This window comes from Mirounga leonina, unplaced genomic scaffold, assembly GCF_011800145.1.
Source record: "Mirounga leonina isolate KUSES-001 unplaced genomic scaffold, KU_Mleo_1.0 Mir_104, whole genome shotgun sequence".
In the NCBI taxonomy this organism is placed as follows: Eukaryota; Metazoa; Chordata; class Mammalia; order Carnivora; family Phocidae; genus Mirounga; species Mirounga leonina.
This window is the reverse complement of record NW_023270231.1, coordinates 19,851,951-19,877,478: the sequence shown is the minus strand read 5'-3', so window position 1 is coordinate 19,877,478 and position 25,528 is coordinate 19,851,951. Positions and strand designations below refer to the sequence as shown.

At 40.1% G+C, this 25,528-nt stretch overlaps 1 protein-coding gene across 4 annotated transcripts in view; it reads left to right on the top strand.

Moving 5' to 3' along the window:
• Positions 1-22,174, top strand: part of UIMC1 (ubiquitin interaction motif containing 1) — a 170,462-nt gene extending 148,288 nt beyond the window's left edge. For all 4 annotated transcript variants that reach the window (XM_035015054.1, XM_035015049.1, XM_035015063.1 and 1 more), the window contains 5 exons: positions 16,085-16,163; positions 18,387-18,558; positions 19,879-19,942; positions 21,003-21,045; positions 21,605-22,174. In XM_035015054.1, the coding sequence (XP_034870945.1) occupies positions 16,085-16,163; positions 18,387-18,558; positions 19,879-19,942; positions 21,003-21,045; positions 21,605-21,815 (569 nt within the window). In that variant the 3' untranslated portion in view covers positions 21,816-22,174. The remainder of the gene's footprint in view (positions 1-16,084; positions 16,164-18,386; positions 18,559-19,878; positions 19,943-21,002; positions 21,046-21,604) is intronic.
• The last annotated feature ends 3,354 nt before the right edge of the window (positions 22,175-25,528 follow it).

The window sequence follows — 25,528 nt, the reverse complement described above, 5'->3', positions numbered from 1 at the left end:
CGGGTCGTGATCCCAGGGTCCTGGGATCGAGCCCGGCATCAGGCTCCCTGCTCGGCGGGAAGCCTGCTTCTTCCTCTCCCTCTGCTGTTCCCACTGCTTGTGCTCTGCTGCTCTCTCTCTCTGTCAAATAAAATCTTAAAAAAAAGATTTATTTGAGAGAGAGAGCACTAGAAGGTAGAGGGAGAGAATCTTCAAGCAGACTCCCTGCTGAGCGTGGAGCTCAACGCAGGGCTGGATCTCATGACGCATGAGATTATGACCTGAGCTGAAACTGAGAGTTGGATGCTCAACCGACTGAGCCACCCAGGCACCCTAAGATCTCTAAAAGAAAAGCCTATCTAACCATCATACCTAAAAAATTAATATCATCAAATATTTGGTGGATTCAAATCTCCTTGAGTCTTCTGATTAGTTGAAATCAGAGTCCAACAAGCTTTATACATTGCAGAGAGTTTTTGATACTAATATCTCAGGCTCTTTTAATTTACAGGAGAGTCACACCTGCAAGGTGTTCCTTTTTAAGACTTAAACACTCATGATTTATACTCATAAGCTTAGTATTGTTATTAACAGTAACTGTGTCATAGTCATTTTTATTCCCACCACAGCATCTTAACAGTGCTATGCAGGTAGGCCCTCTGAAAATGTACTCTTTTAAAGCCAGAGTTGACAGACTTTTTTTAAAGGGACAGATAATAAATATTTTAGGCTTTGTAGGCCATATGGTCTCTGTCACAGCTACTCAGATCTCTGTCACAGCTACACAACTGTGCTATTACAGCACAAAAGTGGCCGGAGACAATATGTAAATGAACTAGATGGCTTTGTTCCAGTAAAAGTTTATTTCTAAAATAATTTGTTTATTTGCCTATCCTATAAATATAAATACATTTATTTGCCATAATTTGCCTATCCCTGTTCTACAGCATTGGTTTTTCAGAATGTGTTCTGTAGATCACTAGGGTTCTGTGGAGGTATGGAAAGGGCTTGGCAGCCAGGACTAGTATTGGTAAAGAGTCTACCTTTATCACCTATCTCATCCAGAACTCTGCTTTTATGAATTTTTATATATTGGGTTTCAAATGAGATTTTATTTGAAAACAGGATTCTCTCGTTCAGAAAAAAAAAAGTTTAAGTTCATAGTTTATAACGTATTCCTAGTCTTTATAACAGTGCCTCCTATTACTGTTGCTTTGTGTTAAGCACTGTGCACCTCTGTATTTATACTTAACCCTTGTCTCATCTGATCTTTGCAGCAACCTTAAAATTAAATTGTCATTCCCAAGGAGAAGTAAGTAACTTTGTCAAAATCACTAAGCTAGTAAATTGGATTGTTTGAACTTTTTTTTTTTTTTTTAAGATTTACTTATTTATTTGAGGTAGGGAGGTGCAGAGGGAGAGGGAGAGAGAATCTAAAGCAGACTCCCCACTGAGCAGCAGAGCCAGATGCAGGGCTCCACGACCCTGAGATCATAACTAAGCCAATATTAAGAGTTGGATGCTTAACCAACTGAGCCACTCAGGTGCCCTTGGTTTGTTTGACTTTTTATTATTGAGACAGGAATTCTCTATATGTCCTGAATACTAGTCATTTGTCACATATATGTTATAAAGACAATTTCTTCTAGTCTGTGACTTGCCTGTTTTCCTAATGGTGTCTTGATGAGCAGAAGTTTTAAGAAGAAGTTTAATTTTTTTTAAAGATTTTATTTATTTGACAGAGAGAGACACAGCGAGAGAGGGAACACAAGCAGGGGGAGTGGGAGAGAGAGAAGCAGGCTTCCCCGCGGAGCAGGGAGCCCGATGTCGGGCTCGATCCCAGGACCCTGGGATCGTGACCTGAGCCGAAGGCAGACGCTTAACGACTGAGCCACCCAGGCGCCCCAAGAAGAAGTTTAATTTGTCAATTTTTTTAATGCTTATTATTTTCTGTTTAGGTTTATGATGCATTCTGAATTAATTTTTGTGGAAGGTGTGAAGTAAGGGGTGAGGTTTATTTCTTCTGTATGAATATCAGTTGTTCAGCACCATTTGTGGAAAAAACTTCCTTTTCTTAACGGATTACTTTGTTGCCTTTTTAGAAAAATTAAATGACTATATAAGTGAGGTCTTGTTCTCTGTTACAGTTCACTGATCTGTTTATCTTTATGCCAATGATAAAATATCTTGATTACAGTAGCTTCATAGTAAGTCTTGAAGTCAGGTAGCAAAAATTCCCTTTGTTCTTTTTTAAGATTGCTGGATATTATAGTCTTTTGCATTTCTATATAAATTTTGCAGTCAACTTGTAAGTATATTCCTTAGCTTCCAACTTTATCTCTGTTAATATTTTTCTTGAAGTATATTTTATCTGATAGAACAACTGAACAGTTTTAGCCATTCCAGCTCTTTTATGTCTTCTGTTTGCCTAGTATATCTTTTTCTGTTCAGTTACTTTTAACGTATTTGTATTTTCTTTTTTTTTTTTTTTTTTAAGATTTTATTTACTTATTTGAAAGAGAGTAAGAGAGCAGGGGGAGCGGCAGAGGGAGAGGGAGAAGCAGGTTCCTCACTGAGCAGGGAGCCTGATGCAAAGCTCGATCTCAGGACCCCAGGATCATGCCCTGAGCCTAAGACAGATGCCTAACTGAGCCACCCGTGCGCCCTGTATTTTTATTCTTTTAAAGGATTTATTTATTTATTTATTTGAGAGAGACAGCAGAGCAGGGAGCCCGATGTGGGACTAGATCCCAGGACCCTGGGATCACGACCCAAGCCAAAGGCAGTCGCTTAACCAACTGAGCCACCCAGGCACCCCCTCCACTTTAAATCCTTGATTCCACCTTCTTCTGGCCTCCATAGTTTCTGACAAGAAATCTATGATCATTCAAATTGTTGTGCCCCTGTAAGCTGAAAACACCACATTTGCCTCATTCTCCTTGTATGTTTCTTGAATTTTATCTTGGACATTGTGAATGTTATATTGTGGATATTCTAGAGTCTGTCTTATTAAAGTATTGTTTGTTTTATTAGTTGACTGGGTTGGAATTAAACTGCATATTCTAGTGTGGGGAGGCAGTTCAAATCTTAATTTGGTTCTTTTATCCTTAACTGGAGTCTCTTTTGTACATGAATGGTTCTGGAGTCATTCAGAGACCTGGGTTTATTTACAAAAAACAGGGTCTTCTCTTTTCTGGTTCTTCCTCCAGGAGTATTCCTCAGTTTGGATTTGTCTGATGTTTTCCTATGATTATATTCAGGTTGAACATTTTTGACAAGAATATAACAAAGGGAGTATTGTAGTCTTCTAAATGCATCATGTCTTGGTCATTTTGGGCTGCTCTAACAAAGTACCACAGACTGGGTGGCTTATAAAAAACAGAAATTTATTTCTCACAGTTCTGGAGGCTGGAAGTCTGAGGTCAGGGTGCTAGCTAGCATTGTTGTGTTCTGGAGAGAGCCTCTTCTGGGTTGTAGGTTGCTGACTTTTTGCTATGTCTCATGTGATAAAAGGAGAGAGCTCTGGTTTCTTCAGCCCCTTTTAATGGCACTAATCCCATTCATGAAGGCTCAACTCTCATGAGCTAATCACCACCCAAGGGCCTCACCTTCTAATACTATCACACTGGGGGTTAGAATTTCAACATATGAATTATGGGGGGACACATTCAATCCATAACATCATATCAGGGGGCAAATGATCATCAGTTTGTACTATTGGCATTGTTAAATTTGATCTTCTCTTTAAGGTGGTGTTTACCAGATTTTCTTCTATAAAGGTACCCTTTCCCCTTTTTGTGATAAGTATGTCATCTGTGGGGTAGTGCCTTGAGACTATATGAATATTCTATTCTCAAGCAGACATTCACCCATGGTTTTAACATCAATTGGTGATTCTTGCTTAAATTAATTATTATTATAGCAGTGAACGATTTTTTTGTTCTGCCATTCTTCTACATTGATTAGCTGACATTCTTCTGTAAAGAAGAACTTTCTTTCCTTATCCCTTGTTAGTATTTTTTTAATGTGGAATGAACTCATGGATTCATTTTTTTTTTAAGATTTTTTTATTTTGAAGTCATCTCTACATTCAGTGTGGGGCTCAAACTCGCAACTGCAAGATCAAGATTTGCATGTTCCTCCAACTGAGCTAGCCAGGTGCCCTGGATTCATTTTTTAAATTTAATGTGTTGTAATTCATTCTTTCCAGTAGTCATTTTGATGTTCAAATTGTTCCAGATTTGACCAGTGGAAATCCCTTCAGGTTGTCTTCTATAAACTTTGGGCATGTGCCCATCAAATTTTTGAGCACTTCCTTTTTATGACAAGAGGTTATAGGGTTACCATGACTTATCCTGTCCAGATGTGGAATTTGCCCTTTACCCAAGGGCTCTACTCCTAATCATTAGACTGTTTTGCCTTCTAACAATTTTTTTGAGCATCACATCTTTATTGTAGAAGATTTTAGGGAAGTTTTATTTAGAAAAAATTTATCCATGACCCAGCCCAGTCCAAACTACTGTTGTAGTTTGATATGTATCCTTTCTTTACTTTTTTTTTTAACATAGTTTTTACCAGCAGGTTTTATGTTGAATATATTTTTTATTTTCATTGTTTAACAGTGTAATGAATCCCTGTGAACCTGTTTTCTAGCTTCAGTAGTTATCAACATATGACAAATCTTTTTTCACTTATAACATGCCTTCCATCCACCCCCCACTAGATTTTGGGGAAGCAGTTTTCAGGCGTATCATATCATCTATAAATACTTTAATATGCGTAAAGGGAATAACTATAAAGCTCCTAAAGCAAGAGTGTTTGACATGTTTCTTACAGCAGCAGGGAAGCCACAATGAGTACAGTGGGATGAGCAACCGAGGAAAAGAGAGGAGAGATCAGATCAGTGATCAGATTATCTGGGTTTTTGCACTTTATTCTAAATATGATGAAATGCCATAGAACGGTTGAGAGCAAGGGAATGATGTAATCCAGCTCTGGCTACTGTGTGAAATATAGTCTGTAGAGGACCAGGAGCAAAAGTAGAAGTGAACAGGAGGCACTTGCAGTATTCCAGGCAGGGTCTAATGTTTACTTGGATCATAATGATAGCTGTGAGGTAAAGAAGTTGCCAAATTTGGGATGTATGTTGGAGATTGAACCTACAGGATTTCTGGAGTATGACAGAAAGAGAAAACTCAGGTGACACCATGGTTTTGCCCTGAGCAACTGGTTTAATGATGACTCCATTTTTTGAGATTAGGAAATTCAAGAGATCCAAAACAGCCAAAACAGTCCTGAAAAAGAACAAAGTTGAGGGTTCACACTTCCTAATTATATAACTTACCAATCAAGACAGTATGCTGCTGGCATAAGGATAGATATATATAGATCAATGGAATAGAATTGAGAGTCCAGAATTAAAACCGTACATTTATAGCTAACCAGGTTTCGACAAGGCTATCAGGATAATTCAGTAGGGGGAAAATAGTCTATTCAACAAATGGTGGTAAGACAACTGAATGTCCACATGCAAAAGAAAAAGTTGACTCCTACTTCAGACTACATACAAAAAATAGATCAAAGACCTAAATGTAAGTACTAAAAACTCTAAAACTCTCTTAGGGGTAAATCTTCAGGACCTTAGATTTGGCAATGGATTCTTAGATATGACACCAAAACTATAAGCAATATAAGACAAAAATAGATAAATTAGACACCATCAAAATTTAAAGCTGCTGTGTATCAAAGGACGCTATCAAGAAAGTAAAAAGAAAAATATACAGAATGGGAGAAAATATTTGCAGATCATGTATCTGTTAAAGGTCTCGATTCCAGAATATATAAAGAACTCTTACCACTCAACAACAAAAAGACAACCCAATTAAAACAAAAGACTCAAGTAGACATTTCTCCAAAGAAGATACACAAATGGCCAACAAGCACATGAAAAAGTGATCAGCATCATTAGTCAATAGAGAAATGCAAGTCAGAATCACGAGATACTTCACACCCACTAGGATCTCTATTTAAAACAAAAATAACAAATGTTGGCAAGAATATGGAGAAATTGGTACCCCCCCCCGGCCCCCAGTACATTTTCTGTGGGAATATAAAATGGTGCAGCCACGGTCTGGAAAAAAAGGAATAAATTACTGATATATGCTACAACACGGATGAACCTTGGAAACATATGTTAAGTGAAAGAAGCCAGTCACAAAAGACCAAACATAGTACAATTCAATTTATATGACATGCCCAGAGTGGGCAAACCCATAGAGACAGAAGTAGATCAGTGGTTTGCCTAGGGCTGGAGGTTAGCAGGGAAATGGAGAGTGACTGCTAATGGGAACAGGTTTCTTTTTCAGTTATTGAAAATACTATAAAATTGATAGTGGTGATAGTTGCACAACTATGAATATACTAAAACCACTGAATTACACTTTAAGTTAGTGAATTATGTAATATGAATCATATCTCAATAAAGTTGTTGTATCAAAACAAAAATGGCGACTCCAGAGTCAGGATGGATACTGGAGGTTTAAGGATAGCAGAGGAGAAATAAAATAGTCTCTGGGAGAGTAGAAGAATAAACTGACCATGGAAACATATGATGATTGCTGGGCAGTACTGAGGGGCCACTTGAGGTCTGTGGTCTTAAATATACTGTGAGCCCAGTCAGCATTGTTGTGCTGCTTGTGGACACGTAATAAGTAGGTAGAAGGTTGGATCTAACCAAATTGGGTTTTGCCAGGGAGTACAATAGAAAGTAGAAATGAGTTGAGAGAATATTCAAGGGAATTGTTAATATGATAACGGTGAAATCTAAGTTAGGTAAGAAGTGAGGCCATGACAGGGTAATGGACAATGAAAAGGTGATAGTCTAGATTTAGACATCCTAGTGGGGCTGAAGGATTATTGGAGTTAGGATATTAGAGGGAGTGAGTTGGAAAAGATAGGGGCTGGTGATCAGAGAATGGGACAATATGAGAAAATGAGATCAGATCAGTGATCAGATCATCTGGGTTTTTGCACTTTATTCTAAATATGATGAAATGCCATAGAACGGTTGAGAGCAAGGGAGTGATGTAATCCAACTCTGGCTACTGTGTGAAATATAGTCTGTAGAGGACCAGGAGCAAAAGTAGAAGTGAACAGGAGGCACTTGCAGTATTCCAGGCAGGGTCTAATGTTTACTTGGATCATAATGATAGCTTGATCACTATGATCAAATGAGATCTTGAAAGTGGCACAATTATTATTGAAAGGCTCAACCAGAACCAGGGTTGAGGAACCAGGATTCTTCATTGGAACCGGAGACCACAGATAATGAATTGGCAGTTTCTTACTTCTCCCAAGGATGGTACATAACTGGTACCATTCGAGAGGCAAAGGACAGAGGTTAATTCATTACATACAATGGCTCTCTTGGGCATTAGGCCTACTTCTCTCTCAGAACCCCACTTGAGAAAGGCTGAGATGGTATGATCCACGGGAGCTGATAGACAAAAGGTCAAGGAACTGAGGGCGCCTGGGTGGCTCAGTTGGTTAAGCGACTGCCTTCGGCTCAGGTCATGATCCTGGAGTCCCAGGGTCGAGTCCCGCGTCGGGCTCCCTGCTCGGCAGGGAGTCTGCTTCTCCCTCTGACCCTCCCCCCTCTCATGCTCTCTCTATCTCATTCTCTCTCAAATGAATAAATAAAATCTTAAAAAAAAAAAAAAAAGGTCAAGGAACTGAGAGGCCAGCGTATTGGACAGACCACACCCTAGGCTGAACCTACGAAAACTGCAACTTCATATGCTTCAGTCTAATAAGTAGATATTAAAGTCACCAAGAATGATGGCAGGAAGAGTGAAGAGATAAGATAGTGATATGTTAAAATTTTCAATGAATGGCCAGGAAGTGGGGTGGCTGGTAAGGGGCAGGTGACCAGGAGGACAGTAGATGACTTCAAGGGTGGGGTAGCAGGGCTAGCACAATGGTTCGTGTTTCAAACTAGGTTTTTCTAGTAGTCTGGAAACAAATGAGAGGCTATTTACCCCACCTCCAGGTCAGTAGTACTATGGCGTAAGGAAGAAGAAACAGCCAGTACTTGAGAAGGTACAAAGAGAAACAGTATCTTCAGAGGACAGCCATCTTAGAGGACAGAGAGCAAGAGGATGAAGGAAACTTTCACACAGGAGGCTGAAAACATCGGGGGTTTTATTGAGCACTGACACAAGTTCCAAGGGAGAAAGTAATTTTGAGAGTAGGAGGGGAAGATCAAGTCAGCTTATAAAAGTCCCCCAGATAACAGTCAGGTGGGGATGAGAATCTAGGTGATGAGAGATGCCATGGGAGGCTTGGATTTCTCATGGTGTCCAAAGTAAACAGACTTAAGGCATGACAGGACTAGTCCTGGTTATCTCTTAAAGGAGCAGTGCTAGCCAAAGGAGGTGTCCACATGACTGAAATGTTCTATATCTGTGGGGTCAAATATGATAGCCAGTAGTCACATGTGGCTATTGAGCACTTGCAGTGTGACACACACAAAAATGAAAAAAATACCCGTGAACTATGAGACTATTTTAAGTGGCCTAATACACAGGTAACCACAGTCCCTGTAGGGGGCAAAGGACAGAAAAAAATTTTGAGGAACTAATGACTGAGAAAATTCCAAACTTGATGAAAACTATGCATCTGTCAATCCAAGAAGTTCTAGGAAGCACAGTCACAGGATCATAAATTTTAAAAGCACATCATAATCAAATTGCTTAAAACCAGAGAGAGAGAGAAAACCCTGAAAACAATCCAGAGAAAAAAGACATGTTACATACAGATGGGAAAAATAAGAATTAATCAGATTTCTTGTTAGGAACAATACACACAAGAAGACAACTGGGCAAAATCTTTCAAATTTCTGAAAGAAAAAGTTATCAACCTAAATTTCTATACCCAGCAAAATCTTTCAAAAATGAGGGCTACTAAATGTAATAAAGTATCTCGGATTAGATCTGAGAATAGTAAAAGAAAAAGGGGGTAGTAGCAGAAAAACTGGTGAAATTTGAATGAAGTTTGGAGTTTAGTTAATAGTTGTATACCAAAGGGGTGCCTGGGTGGCTCAGTCGGTTGGGCGACCAACTCTTGGTCTCGGCTTGGGTCTTGATCTCGGGGTCATAGGTTCGAGCCTGTGTTGGGCTCCAAGCTGGGTGTGGAGCCTACTTAAACAAAGTTTTATACCGGTGTTAATGTTTTAGTTCCAACAAACGTACCATGGTTACATGAAATGTTAAGATTAGGAGAAAGTGAGTGAACGTTATAAAGAAATCTCTACACTATCCAACACTTTTACAGATCTAAACTATTCCAAACTAAAAATTTATTAAAAATTTAAAAGATGAAATAGAGACTTTTTGGATATACTAACACTGAAAGAAATCATCACCAGGGATCTACTCAAAAGAAATGTTAAAAGTCCTTGAGGCAACAGGAACACTGCAGTGGACCAGATTGTGTCATCACGCCTCATGGGACTGAGAAACTGAATTTTAAATTTTATTTAATGCTAATTAAGATTTAAATTTAAATAGCCACATGTCTCAGAAAATGGTAGATAATTCTAATGGCCTTTTTGTTGGGACTAGTCTTTTAGGAGAGGCTGGTAACACTGAGACAGGCATCATGCAGGTGGAACAAGCCTTCCCTTCTTTCTCTTACCTCCCGCTGAGGAAATGCTAGGCTGGAGGATGGTTAGTCTTAGCAGGACCATACACAATTCTGTGGCCTCCCTTTTTTTTTTTTTTTTTTTTTACAATTTTTTAAATTTATTCATTAGAGAGTGTGCGAGAGCATGGGGGAGGGTCAAAAGGAGGGGAGAAGCAGACTCCCTGCTGAGCAGGGAGCTGGTCGTGGGGCTTGATCCCAGGACCCCAGGATCCCAGGATCATGACCTGAGCGGAAGGCAGACGCTTAACCAACTGAGCCACCCAGGCGCCCCTGTGGCCTCCCATTTTTTCTGCTGAGATGGTTTTGAGTTTGAGAGAGACAGACTGAATAGACTGTCATTCTGCCAAATCTCTCTTCTTTTTTTATTTTATTTTATTTTATTTTTTAAAGATTTTATTTATTTATTCATGAGAGACAGAGAGAGAGAGGCAGAGGGAGAAGCAGGCTCCCAAGGAGCAGGAAGCCCGATGCGGGACTCGATCCCAGGACCCTGAGATCATGACCTGAGCCGAAGGCAGACGCTTAACCATCTGAGCCACCCAGGCGCCCAAATCTCTCTTCTTTGTATATATAATATCCACTCTCCTCAAGGAGCCATCATCTTCACTGTTTACAATTCTAGGCCACATGTTTTTATTTGAGTTATTTATTTGAGAGAAAGAGAGAGCATGAGCAAGGGGGAGGGGCAGAGGGAGAGGGACAAGCAGAGTCTATGCTGAGCAGGGAACCCGACTTGGGGCTCGATCCCAGGACCCTGGGATCATGAACTGAGCCCAAGGCAGATGCTTAAAGGCTGAGGCACCCAGGCACCCCCACATGTCTTTATTTTTGACTGCTTGTCTTCTTTGGATTCTGGAAACAGTGTAGAAACAAATGTTTACATAGTATTGATGATTGTTCTGTAAGGCTTTGGTTATTTACTTGACCATTCTGTTTGTACAAATTAGTATGAGAACTAAAGATTAAGACCTAACCTAATTTATAGATAAACTGGGCACTGGTTCTAAGGGTAGTCTTAAATCTTTGGATAAAGCTAAGAAATAAATCTGGAATAATAATGGGAATTATATAATAATAACATGTTTGCTGAGGGCTTTCTGTGGGCTGAACACTATTACAGTTTATTTGGATTATCTGATACGATCTTTACCAAAACCTATGAGGGTAGATGCTGTTTTCTCATTTTGTATGTAAGTCGACTGATACTCAGTTTAAGTAACTTGCCCAAGGCAACACAGCTAGTAGAATCCCAACTTGGACAACTCTAAAGTCAGTGCACTTTATTCTGCTAGGTGTTGCTGCTTCTTTTATGTATTAACAGTGTCAAGCCAAGTCCCAGGCACAGCTCCTTAGGATGTTTTCCATCCAGTGTTATATAAAGTCCTGAGTTAATGGTTGTAGGTTTATAGTGACTCTCTCATCTCTCAGTGATATCCCTCCTTTCTGTTCTATCCTTCCTACCTGGTAGTTGCTTTTCTGGTAGTTGTCCTCAGACTCCATTGTTCCCTTTTGAAATCTTTGGCTGTTGTCATCAGTAGTTAGGTTTTTGGACTTAAGTTTCGTACTGAAATTTCTTCCTGCAGCTCTTTGAAATGGGTATCTCAGCCCTCAGAAACTAAAGTAGGAGGCTCCTTTAGAACAACATATACCTTCATGCCCCTTTGTAGGATAATATGTTTCAAAGGGAAAATATAGCTGCAGGGTCCAGTCCAGTTCACTCTGATCATAATATTTAATAATAAAATTAGCATATAGTTTTCAGCCACCTGCCAAATCTCTCCCTTTTCCACTTGCCCACTCATTTACCACTTAACAACTTTTTCTTTTCCCATCCGTTACCTTCTTATTTCCCAGGAAAGGCATTGTGCTCTTGTAAAACAACATATGCTTCTTTATTTTATTTTATATTTATTTTATTTTTTAAGATTTTATTTTTAAGTAATCTTTACACCCAGCATGGGGCTTGAACCCACAACTCTGAGATTAAGAGTTACACACTCCACCAACTAAGCTAGCCAGATGCCCCAACATATGCTTCTGTAAAGTTAGACTTGTACTATGTTCCTGGTGCCATGTTTCTTTGTTGTTGTTGTTTTAGCTTTGTGATCTTGATGAGGTTATTTAATATTTCATCATCTATAAAATACAGATAATCATATATGCCTTACAGAATTGTTGTAAAAGATTAGAAATTATGTTTATAAAGTCCGTGGCACAGAGAATGTCCTCATAAAACAAGAGCTTTTTTAAATCCATTGCTGTGATTTAATTTGGCACATATTTATTAGCATCTAATCAGTGCTGGACTCTGCTGAGGATGCTGAAGAAACAAAACCCAGAATCTCTGAATTCAGAAAGTTGCATGGTGTAGAAGAAGACATATAAACAAATAACAACAGAAATGTGCTAAGTGCAATAGGGATATAAGTGCTAGAAGCAATTAATTCTTTTGCCAGCCTTGCCTGTGGAGTGCTTTCCAAGTATTTCTTTCGGAAAAATACTTGGTAGTCAAGATGGAGGACAAATAGAAAGAGAGAGGGGGGAAATAAACGACCCTTTAAAGGTTTCTTTAATCCGTGAGGTGCCAACCTTTTGAGAATTGATTTCAGCAAGGCACTTGATAAAATCTCTCATGAAGTCCTTATACATAAGATTGAGAAATGTGGACTGGCTGATAGAATAGGAGGTGGATTTGAAGGTGGTTATACAGCTGTGTCCAGGATGTTTATCTCTTATAGTACTTTCTTTTTACTTCTAAAATCTCTGGGTTGGAAGGAACCTTAGAAATAGTGTACTTTTAACTTGTACCCAAGACCTCTCTATAATCTGGTCTCTTTTTTCTTCCCTTTTAATTTTTAATTCAACAGTACAGAAAAGTATATAGTGCAAAAGTATGCCTCCCTCCTATTGCATTCCCCAAGTGTCCCTGTCATCCTCCCCAGAGACAAACACTATTAATAGTTGCTTATGAGGGGAAGGAGGAAGGGAGGGGGAAAAAAGTTGCTTGTGTATATGATCTTGTTTTATTATGCATATCTTTTTACACTTTGTGTTACAGTTATTTAGTGTATGTGCTATCTCCCCTAGTAAATTGTAAGCTCCTTAAAAGCAAGGACCCTGGGGCACCTGGATGGCTCAGTCGGTTAAGTGTCTACCTTCGGCTTAGGTCATGATCCCAGGGTGCTGGGATCGATCCCCACGTTGGGCTCCCTGCTCAGAGCCTGTTTCTCCCTCTCCCTCTGTGGCTCCCCCTGCTTGTTTTCTCTCTTTCTCTCTCTCTGTCAAATAAATGGATAAAATCTTAAAAAAAAAAAAAAAGCAAGGACCCTACCACATAATTTCCTATATATCCACAAATTACTTGCATGTTGAAGATTCTCAATAAATATTTGCTTGATTAAGTATTTAAAGGAAATTTGGACCAGGAAGAAGAAGACAGGCTTATCTAGTAAAATGCCACAGGTTTCTGTCCTTGGCCATGTCATTTATTATAACCATTTTCCTCATTGACTTGGATGAAGATGTAGAAAGCATGCTTGTCATATATGCAGATGACACAAAGCTGGAAAAGAGAGCTGATAACATCAGATGACAGAATCAAGACTGCAGATGATATCAACAGACTAGAATGTTCAGCTGAAAAGAACAAGGATAAATATAAAGTCCTGTATTTAAGAGGGGAAATAACTAACAACTTAGTTAACCAAGTATAGAATTAGGAGACTTGTCTTAATAATATTTTATTTGAAGATAATTTGGAAGGGTAGGGGATGGATCTTAATTACCTTTAAGCTCAGTTTAAGATTGTCAATAAAGCAAATACAGCCTTGGCTGGATTAGTAGAATATGAGTCTCAGTGGGTTAGTTTGTGGTTCTTGTGTTCTCTCAACTGGTCAGACTGCTTGTTGAGCATTTGGCCCATTTTTGGGTTCCACACACATATAGAGAGAGACTGACAAATCGGGGTGTATGTAAAGGAGGTCAACTAGGAATGTAAAACTTGGGTATAGGAAATCAGCCTGATCTGTATCTATCCTGGGTTCTACCACTTTACCATTTGTGCTAGCTTGGCAAAGTCAGTGCCTCTTGAGTTTGTTCCATACCTTTATTTTTATTTTTTTTTAAGATTTTATTTTTTTATTAGAGAGGGGGGAGGGAAGAGGGAGAAGCAGACTCCCCGCTGAGCAGGGAACCTGATGCAGGACTCAATCCCAGGACCCTGAGATCTGGATCTGAGCTGAAGGTAGCCGCTTAATCAACTGAGCCACCCAGGTGCCCCATGTTCCATACCTTTAAAGTAGGGCAGAATAATAATACCAATCTAGAGGATTGTTACAAGGATTAGAATTAACCTAGGCAATCAAAAAGTTTCTGCAGTCATTAGAGATTGGATTAATGACTAGATATAAGTCCCTGCTTTGAAGGAGGTTACATTTCAGCAGACAACTGAGTAAATCTAAGATTGTAATGTAGCTTAAGTGTTCAAAGAGCGAGCTGACTTATGGAAAAGGGGGTAAACTCACTCATACAGCCCCCAGTAAATACAGATTGAGCTGGATTGTTGTGTAGCAATAGAATGAGTTTCCCTAGGAGGAAATGAATTCCCCTCAGTGAATGGATATAATCAAGTTGAGACTGTATGATTACTTGTTGGGGATGCTTATAGAAAGCATTTTTTATGAGTAGAAGGTTGGCTAGAAGGGTAGGCAAACTATGAACAGCTGGGGGCCAAATCCAGCCAGACATCTGTTTCTGTAGTTTTATTGGAACATACCACACCCCTTATTTATGTGTTGTCTATGGCTGCCTTCTATTACAGTGTAGAGTTGGGTTGTGTGACAGAGACCATATGGCCTGCCAAGCCTAAAGTATTTGCTATGTGGCCCTTTAGAGAAAAAGTTTTCTGACTCTTGGACTAGATCAGTGCTTTACAACCTAAATTATTTTGTGAACTGATAACCTTCCTAAATTCTCTGGCATGGGGATTTCAAGTCACGAAGAAGGCAAGATTTGAAGTGAGATGGTTATACTTTTTCTTGTTATTGCAGGGAATGAAGACTAGAAAACAGTTGATTAACTTCCAAGATCTTTTAAGAGACTTATTTTATAAATAGATGCCTTTTGGTGTGAGACAAAGTATTGGTATGCCACCTGGGCTAAAGCTGTCTATACCCACTAGCACTGGGAGGTAGTCCTAATGTAGTGGGAAAAACTTTTCCACTACTGTTACCATTGTGAACTTGTTTCCTCTCTTGTAATTGGAGCACTTTGTAAAGATTGGAGCTAATATGGGTACTCAGATAGATGTAGCTATGTATGTCATAGAACACCTCATTGCAGTGTGTAGTCACACCAGACAGAATTTAGGTTGGGAAAGTATAAAGGGATTGAGTGCTGCTAGTTGGGATATTACACAAAACCTTTCCTTATGTGGACTAGATCTTTATTTTTTTTAATTAAAAAAATATTTTTAAAAGATTTTATTTATTTTAGAGAGAGTATGTGTTCCTGAGCATGAGCGGGGGAGGGGCAGAGGGAGAGGGACAAGCAGACCCTTTGGGCTCCATCTCACAACCCTGAGATCACAGCCTGAGCTGAAACCAAGAGTCGGACGCTTAACTGACTGTGCCAGCCGGGTGCCCCTTGACTAGATCTTTAGATCTCATGGCAACAGGGAATAAAAAGATCTCATTAGCAAATACAGGAATATCTTGTGGCTGGCAATTTCAGGCAATACATTACAGGTGTTACTCTCTTTGCTAGAAAGGCAGAGGTTTCCCACATAGTGCACTTCTTCCAGTGGAATAGGATTTTATTTTATTTATTTATTTTTTAAAAGATTTTATTTATTTGAGAGAGAGAGCACACACACGCGCGCGCGCACGCACAAGCAGGGGAGGGGCAGAGGGAGAAGCAGACTTTCTGCTGAGCAGAGAGCCCGATGCAGGGCTCGATCCCAGGACCCTGGGATCATGACCTGAGTTGAAGGCAGACGCTTAAAGACTGAGCCACTCAGGTGCCCTTGGAATAGGATTTTAAACTTTGCTTCTTCCCATACATTTTGTCTTTTATATTTGGAGTCTACTGCCAACTAATGGTTTTCTTCCTACCCCTCCCTTCCTCCTTCCCTCTCTCTCCCTTACCCACCTTCCCTCCCTCCCCCTCTCTCTCTTTCTTCCTTTCTCTCCCTCCCTCCCTCCCTCCCTCCTTCCCTCTCCCCACTCCTCCACCCATCCTCCCTCCCTCTCTCTCCCTTCCTCCCCTCCCTCCCTCCCTTCCTCCCTCTCCCTCTTCCTTCCTTCCTTCCTTCCTTCCTTCCTTCCTTCCTTCCTTCCTTCCGTCCTTCCTTCCTCTCTCTTTCTCCCTCCCTTCGCCTCCCTTCCCCTCCTTTTTTTGTTGAAAGTGTTGACTCGGAGACAAAAAGAGGCCAAGAGCAAGAGTGACAGTGGGACAGCTGTCCAGACTTCCCTAGACATTGACAAGTAAGTAGGTAATGCTGTGTTCTCGGAGCTCTTTTAACATACCATTGTTTGGACTGAATAAAGAGACCCATTCCTCTCCTACCCTGGTTTTTCAATCACTTCATTGCTTTGATGTCTGAATTTATTTTTCTTATTCCCAATTTATGTCAGTGCAGGTGGCCTCTGTATCTTTTTTAATTACCCTAAAAAAGTCCTGCCACCCATTCCATTTCTACATTGCTCTTAGCTTTCTGTTTTCTTTGAATTTGTGTATTGGTATTGGGTACTTTGGGGAAGCAGTGAACTATTTTGCGGTATAATAGTACAGAAGTTGAGTTGCAAAAGGTTGGGCAACATAGGTGACTTCCTTGGGTTGTGGGTTGCAGCTTGACTAAGAAAGTACATTCTAAGGGGTGGTTGGGTATAAGTGATGCCTTCTGAAAGTAAAGACATTACCAACACAACGTTAAATCAATTAGTCATTAGGCAGAAATGTTTATCTTTGAAATACAGATTTTAGACCCTAAATTTCATGGCTGCTTTCTGTAATCCAGTTGAGCAGAGCTGATCACTTGTTTCTTTTGGAATCGTGTCATGTGGACATTTGTCTAGGACTGTATTCATCGCACCATATTGCAGTAATTTTTTTTTCTTTTTTGATATTTCTGTCTTCCTAGGTAGACTGTGAATTATTTGAAGGCAGATACATGACTTCATTCATGTTTATATCCTCAGCATCTAGTAAAATGCATCTGAGAGAGCAGTAACAGTAATAGCTGTTTGTCGAACACCTAATGTTATATACCAGCCACTGTGCTAAGTGTTTGATTTACTTTGTACCTCTCACAATAGCTGATAAGATAGTTATTCTTTCTTTCTTTCTTTCTTTCTTTCTTTCTTTCTTTCTTTTCTTTCTTTCTCTCTCTCTCTCTCTTTCTTTCTTTCTCTTTCTTTCTTTCTTTCTTTCTTTCTTTCTTTCTTTCTTTCTTTCTTTTCTTTCTTTCTTTCTTTCTTTCTTTCTTTCTTCTTTCTTTTTAATAGATAAGGAAATTGAAGGGAAATTATAAATAACTGGTTAAGATCATGTGGCCAGAACTGGCAAAGCCTACCTGACTCAAAAACTTAAGCTCCTTCCACAGTGCTGCTGTCTCACATGTAGTAGGGGATTAATATATGGTTTTTGCAATAATTCATAAAATTTTAAAGGTACACTGGTCTAGCTTTTCTCATAAGGCAGTTTTTTGCTCCTGTTTTTGAAGACCTCCAGAGAAAGTTTTCCTTAGAGCTAATTCAGATCTCTTTTGCTGTATAGTAACTGAATAGTAATGGCCAGAAAGAGAAGTCTAAAATAGCAAGCTTTGGAAAGTTGTCTTTAGCTTCTTAAAACTAAGTTGATCTTAAGAATCAAGCAGACCTGGCTTCTGATATTTATTAGGTATAGGACCTTGGGGAGAATAGTACCTTCTTAATAGGGCAAAAGAATTAATTGAGAAATTGTGTTTAAAGGCCTTTGTACCAGTTCTTACCACAGAGAAAATACTTAATGAATGTTCATTTTCTTCCTTTGTCCCCTGTGATTCCATTTTCACTGATGCCCAATAAACCTTATTTCAAGGACACAATTTCCCCTCTTTCTACAGATTCTACTGTTATAAAAAGATAAAAATAACTGTATATGAAGTTGTGCAAAAGCCTCTGGCAGAACCACATGGTTTTGGTAACTTCCTAGTTGATCTTGCAGGTTGTAGAATTAGGGAAGTCAGCATACAGACGTAATTTACTAATCAGACAAGTTCATCCACCCTGGTAAAAATGTCATCTTGATTTAATGCTCTTGGTGTTCCCCTTTCGGTCTAAATTTTAACTTCCCTTTGAAAAAACTATTACACTTAATTTCAGAAGAGTTTGGCAGAATATTTTATGTCTGAAGAGCAATCAGCATTGTTTGAGATAGTTAGAAGAACTGATTTCATTACCATCCCACTGCTGCAACAGCAGGATACGGAGAAACAGCCAGGGAAAACTGCTAATCACTCAGTCCTTTTGATTGGCGTCGGGTTAGTTTTATTGGTGATCCCGCTGAGCGAATCTGCATTGGTTGACATGTCTCCTCCACAGAATAACGTAAAAACACAATTGAGAGAGAGTAGCATAAAAACACAATTTGAGATATATCCAGGAGCCCAGAGGCAAAAGCAAATCTTAAAATATCTAAAAACTTTCCCCTTTCTTCTGATTGGCTAGGAATGAGAAGTGTTATCTCTGTAAATCCGTGGTCCCATTCCGAGAGTACCAGAGTCATGTAGAATCCTGTCTCCAGCTTGCAAGGGGTGACCAAGGAGCTGGGCCTGAAGAGAGCGGGAAGGTCTGCTCAGCTGTGGAGGAGAAGCAGCAGCAGCAGCTGAGGAACCCAAAGGTGTGTATGGAATGTTTTACGCGCCTTCCCTCCCTTTTTTTTTTTTTTTTTTGCCCCTAGCTTTCCCTTTTCTGCTTATCTAGAAACAAGATTTTGTTTTAAAATTATATTTTCTTTTAATTAAAAAGTAATACATGCTCACTGTAGGAAATATAGGAAATTCCAAAAAAAGTATAAAGAATCGGGAAATTATCTCCCACAATTTAGCTACTTAGAGATAACAACTTTTAGTATTTGGGCCTATTTCCTTTTTTTTCTATGCATTTTTAATGTAGTTGAGACCATATGTATGTGTGTGTGTGTGTTTGTGTGTGTGTGTGTATAAACTTAACATCATAGCATAGACACCTTCCTGGGTTTATTTTCAAACTGTTTTTAAAAATTACTCTTAATGTTTGTATCACACAGAAGTCATTTAACCATTCTCATATTATTGGACATTCAGGTTCTTTCCAATTCTTTTGTATTATAAGATTGTATTTGAACCATTAATCTGCGTACCACTGACTATTTCTTAGATTTCCTAAAGTGGAACTCATAGGGGAATGCATATGAACATTTTAAAACCTGTTGAAATGTACCACCAAATTCCTTTCCAGAAAGGATATCGAACCATACCCCCACTGCCAGGAACATATTTGAGATCAACTCTGTTTAGCACCTTGTGTGCCTGGTCTTAGGAAGCTGTGAGGTCTGGCCCCTGGTCACTGGGAAGATGAATGTGCTGTCTGGGCTTTGCAATTAGAGATCAGGAAGAGCAAATCTTGGCTTAGAGATCAAAGATAAAGCAGCAGCTCCATATTCTAGGCTTACTCACTTAGTAATCACTGCACACTAAGATGGATAAGCCATTATCTGTCATGACAAAAGAAAGGGACCCCTGTATAAATGGGGTGATTTTGAGGTAGTGATTTGGAGTTGGGGCTCATAGGTAAGTGCCTATATCATAGAGCCAGTTTATTCTTCTGACATCACTATCTCTAGAAGCTACCTTGAAACTCTTATTTTCTATTTTAAATCTCTCTAAATCTATCATAGGTCAAAGGCTACTGTTCTTTAATATGATCTTGGTGGAATAATTTGCCTTGACTCTGGTTATCCATTCTTGGATAATATTCTTGGCATGAAAATGTATTCTGTTCATCATCACAGTTTGTATTTTTACTTGTATACCCTCATATATTAGAAAGCAAAAGACTTTTCTAGAGCTATGTCCTATATTCCTTCTCTCCTGGAGACAACTGTGATCTGGGCTAAGGAAGTTGTATTTTAGATTCTCTGCCATGAGATAACCCTTTCATCTGTTTTTCTCTGTCATAGGAAAAAAACCGCAGTGAAGGCCGGCTCCTCAGTCTCTTGGAACAATCTGAGCACAAGACTGCAGGTGAAGACCCCAGGACCAGTTTTCTGAGCTTATGTCGCAGGCCTTCCAGTAAAAATAGCCACTGCCAATTCACTATTTGTTGGAGTTATGTGGGTGTACATTTGACCCATTAGCTAGACTTTGAGACTCAGTCTAGGTTATATCTCCCTGAAGATGGTAAGGACATACCCTGTATTGTTCATCATGTATTTCATTTCAGGCTTTATAAAGCCTGAATTTTTAGGAGTTGCTGTTAAGAAAAAAAAATTTCCAAATCACAAGGGAATGACACAAGCCCCAAATACCTTCCACAGAAACAGGCTTGGAAAACCAGACATGCAGACATTTCTTCCTCCTCCTATTGTTTTGTGCATCATTTGTTACTTTTAGTTTAGTGTCCCAGCCTACATTCCTGAGGGATTGTAGGAAGTAACTCTGTCTCTTTGTGCCTAGTATTTAGGGAACAGTAGAGTGGATTGGTTAAGAGCATTGCATAAGGTTAGTAATACCAACTTCATGGATTTTAAGGATTATATCTAGTAAAGTTCCAAACATATTCCCTGGCATAAGCAGGCTCTTGATAAATGTTAGCTGCTATTATTACTGTTGTTGTTAGTTGCTGTTGTTAAAATTCACTAGATGCAGATGGAAGAGAAGCGTTTGCTTAAGTCTGGTGAGATTTGCTTACCTTCTAGTTGTAACAGTTCATTTCCACTAAGCAAATCTGTTTTCCCTTCTGATGACTATAAAAAGGCAGCGTCTCCAAGCCCTATAGCCTGCTGCCTCTAGATCAGCATGTTGTGAATCTCTGCAGGTGGCAGATTTCTCTTGGCAACTCCTTGTTCCTCAAGTCCAGATTTGAAGTAGATTATTCAGAGGTTGTTCATTCAAAAGTGTTCACCTTGATACTTTTGCAGCTGAGCCTGTTGAATGCTAATGCTCACATTTTATGGGTCTGGGGATGGGGATCTGTATAAGACTGATGAAAAACAGGGCCCAGAACACAGGAAGCACATGAGCAATGAGAAGTGGTAATGATTACAACACTATTAACATTATTACTTTTTCTCTCTCATTACAGATGCAGAAATAAAGACCAAGTCTTCAGAAACAGGAAGCTTCAGGTGAATTGGGGTATACATTGAAGTACGGCTGTCAGCAGTTCTAGAAAAGTGCAGGCCTGGTCCTGGGTTCTGTGTATAGTGTGATATTCAAACTATTGAAAGTAGAAATCACCATGGAACTATGTGACCTCTCTGTGCTGCACCCCCCCGCCCCACCATATCTGGGCTAAGAATTGAATGGCTAGTTCGGTTTTATGGCGTTAAAACAGGCAGAGTGCAAAAGCTGTGACTTATTCTTCCCTCCTCACCCTGGTCTTCTGACCTAGATTTCAAGATGTTTGGGAATTTGGTAAAAAATAATTAAGGGGGAAAAAAAAAGGTTTGGGAATTTGGGTCTGAATTCTCATTCTCCCACTATCTAACTGTGGCTTTGGGTATATGATTTACCCAGTGTCCTTATCTGTGAAAGGGGGAATGATAGTACTTATCTGGTTGGATTATTACAAAGATTAGATGAACTAATAATGTGTGTAAAAGCCTCTGGTACAATGCATGACACATACTTAGTGCTTATTAGTAGGTGTGTGTTGAATTCTGAATTTTTCCCCCTTCTTTCTAGGGTGCCCTCACCAGGGATGGAAGAGGCAGGCTGCAGCAAAGAGATGCAGAGTTCCCTTCCACATCTCAACTTAAACGAGTCTCCCATCAAGTCTTTTGTTTCCATTTCAGAAGCCACAGATTGCTTAGTGGACTTTAAAAAGCAACTTACCGTCCGGCCAGGTAGCCGGACACGGACCAAAGCAGGCAGAGGAAGAAGGAGAAAACCCTGAATTTCTAGGGTCCAGACGTTGACAAAACCATTAGCAATAGGGGTGGGCCATGGTCATTAAGTCTTAGTGGCCCCTGTTTCATTGTTGAGCAAGTTTTGGTCCTGCAGTTTTCACCACCAGCATCCACGCAGCATTCTCGTTTTGATGTTTTCTATAAGCTATACAGACAACTGTGTATAGTATTCTGTTTTATAATAGTCTGATTCACTTATAGTTAAAAGAAAATTTAAATATATTTATGTTTGTATGAAATCTTATTTCAATAAGATGAAGATCTTCCTTTTTTTTCTTCTGTGTTGCAGGGTTTGGGGTGGGAATATTTAAATTGTGGAGCTAAATTACATCCTAAATTACATGTTTCCAAATTAATTCCATTACTGGTCTTTGACATACTGCCTATATTCACTGAATGTATAGTGCACAATTCTGAGCACTGTGTGGTTACTCCCTTCACCTTTCCTGACATCATTGTGGAAGACGCCAAGGCAAACTCCAACTTCTTATTTTGCTATCCCTACCATTCAGCAGCCTGTCACTTCATTTTGCTGCATAACCTAGTTAAGAATTCTCAGCCAGAGCATAGGACCTTTGAGGGATATCTCCTGCCATTCTTACCAGGAATTTGTAAGTGAATGCTCTGTTACTAGTTCCTATGCAATTATTTTTCTTCTAGATTAACCAGTGGGGATACCAGGCATATTCATCTATTAGAGCCAAGATTAGTTCTCTTGCTGTCAAAGGTCATAGCAGCAACAGGAAATAACTTCTATTTCAGTATATAGGTAGAGGAGTGCACATTCTTGACCAAACTGCCCAGGAGCTTTCACTGCAGAACAAGATGTGGTCTGTCTGCAGTGTACTTGCAGACTTCAAAGATGAGAGGGTATCGAATGGCAGAAGCAACTATCTGAGGGAGATGACCAAACAAGGACGTTAAGAAAGCTAGCTTTGGCCCAAGCTGATTTGAAGATGTAATAAAAGACTGTGGGAGGTGGCTGCCAACCAGGAAAGGATCCTGGGACAGGATAAATAGGAACATCATTCAGACTCTACTAACTTCCAATTCATCAAGTTCAAAGTTACCTTTCTCTTGATTTTAAGATGAAAATGAGGTATGTGTTAGACTGGGAGGGGGTGGTCAGAGATAGCTGGGATGGAAGGCACTGCATAGGCCTTTAAAATAGTTTTCTTGCCTGTGGCATTGCACACAAGCTCTTTGAGTTAAAGCAGGATGGCAGGCTCATGATTTCTTCCATGTTTTGGTGTTGGATGGCACCGACATTGTGGCCAGGATCACATAAATAATAGGTATTAATTTTTTGAGGAACTACTACGGTTTAGGTAATGTATGTACCTTCATTTAATCCTCACAGCAACTGTGAGGTAGGTAGTATTCTCCCTAATTTTCAGGTGAGGAAACAAAGGCTCAGGGGAATAAATAAAGCCACTTTTGGTGCATGGCAGTGAGACCACAGTGCCCCTCATAAATGCTTTATTTTGACTCTAGTATTGATTATTTTCCTTCTAACGAAAAGTAGTTTATTAGTAAGTTCTGTCCCATCAACTTCATTCTCACTAGTCTCTCTCATTAAATGGCAATTTATTGGAGGTAGAACATTATAAACGGGATAGTATGTTTATCTCTTTGCCTGAAGAGAAGAAAGGGAAAAGGCTGATTCTAGAAAGTGCAGTTTTTAGCTTAAAACTGGGCAATCTCCCTAGAACATGGCTTTGAAAAAGGTTACTTGTTTTTTTTTTTTAAAGATTTTATTTATTTATTTGAGAGAGAATGAGAGCATGAGAGGGAGGAGGGTCAGAGGGAGAAGCAGACTCCCTGCCGAGCAGGGAGCCCGATGCGGGACTCGATCCCGGGACTCCAGGATCATGACCTGAGCCGAAGGGCAGTCGCTTAACCAACTGAGCCACCCAGGCGCCCAAGGCTACTTGTTTTATTCTCCCTGTGCCAGTGGTACTGTGGGAGAGGCATTAGTGAGACAATGAAGAGACAAAAAGTCAGTGGAAAGAGTATCACATCAACCTGAGTCTGAACCCCTGCTTCTGATACAGGTTAACCTCTCTGAGACTTTGTTTCCTTGTCCAAAAAATGGGGAAATCACACTTACGGGGTTGTAAGGAGTAAGGTAATGGGTATAAAGGCAAAGTATCTGTCACATGAAGAAGATGATGAGTGAGTGGCAGCAGTTATTAATGTGATGCTAGTTTTGTATGTCGTAAGTAGTGTTTGGATGAGAGATGATAAAGCCAGAGAGAGATGGGATGCAGATGCAAGAGGAGACAGTTCTTAGAGGAGTGAGCCCTTGACTACGTTAGCTTCATCAACTACCAGTCTTCCCCAACAAGTTTAGGTCCCTGGGCATTTAGAGCTCACTTAGGACCCTTACATTTTGGGTTGTTTTGTTTTGTTGTGTTTTGTTTTTGCTTCTGAAAGATGGGAAGCAGATGTTCTGCTGGTGTTGCCAACTCTTGGAGAGCTAGAAATCTCCATGAACTTCACAAGCTATTACCATAAATTGGGGAAGAGGAGTTCTCTGTGTTAGGCATTGTGGTTGTGTAATTTCCTTTCATCCTTACAGCAGCCCTCTGGCAGGGGCTGTGCCTTGCCCATTTCCCCTGGGCACTCACCATTCTATTACATACCCACAATGTCCTATTGCAAGAACTTGCAGCTGTCTGCCTTAGCACATCTCTAGACTTGTGTGTGGCACAGCCTGGGAATGCCAGGTCCTAGGCCCCTGAGGCAGTCCTCAGCCAGTGAAAAATGGAAGTTGGGGGATAAATACTTGAGCCTCCTACCTCTTAGGTGGGTGCATACTCCACCAGAGTTCCCAGAGTTCCTCTGTGGGATTGAACCTCAGTAGCTCCCAGCAGCAACTTAATTTTGTACGCTCTTTTGGTTTCCTTTTCTTCCTACCTCACTTCCAGTTCCCCTGTCAGTGCTTTCTAGATCAGGGCTGGGACTAGGGTGAGGGACCCTCACTCTTGGGTTCATGTACAGGCAGATTTGGCACTTATGTGAAGGTAAGAGGGCCTCTTTACATTTTTTTTTTAAGATTTTTTTATTTATTCATTTGAGACACAGAGATAGAGAACATGAGCAGGGGGAGAAGCAGAGGGAGGGGGAGAAGCAGGCTCCCCGCTGAGCAGGGAGCCCGATGCTCAGCTCTATCCCAGGTCCCTGGGATCATGACCTGAGCTGAAGGCAGACGCTTAACCATCTGAGCCACCCAGGCACCCCCGGGCCTCTTTACATTTTGTAGCTAGGCACTTCACATGCATCACTCTAATCCTAGCCCTGGCCGGGATCGCTTCCTAGTTAAGGTATTTGCACTCAAATTAGGTCTGCCTCTGGGGAAACCCAAACTAAGGCAAATCCTATGGAGAAAGTAGTCTCCCATGTTTTATGCTCGGAAAACTGAGACCCAGAGAAATGAAGAGATTTGCCTAAAGTCATACAGCTGGTAAATGGGATGGGATTCAAACCCAGGTCTGCCTGACACTAGAGCTGATGCTCTCTGTACTTCACTACCCTACCTCCTACCTCCCACTTAAGTCCCCAAACTCAATGGAAATTTTAAGTTTGGATGGGCTCATTCTCACCTGTGAGGCAGAGCAGCTTTGGCCCTAAGTTGATTTAGTAGAAATTGGGCTGAGGGGAAGGCAGATAGTAAGTGGGTGGTAGTACCAGTGGGAAG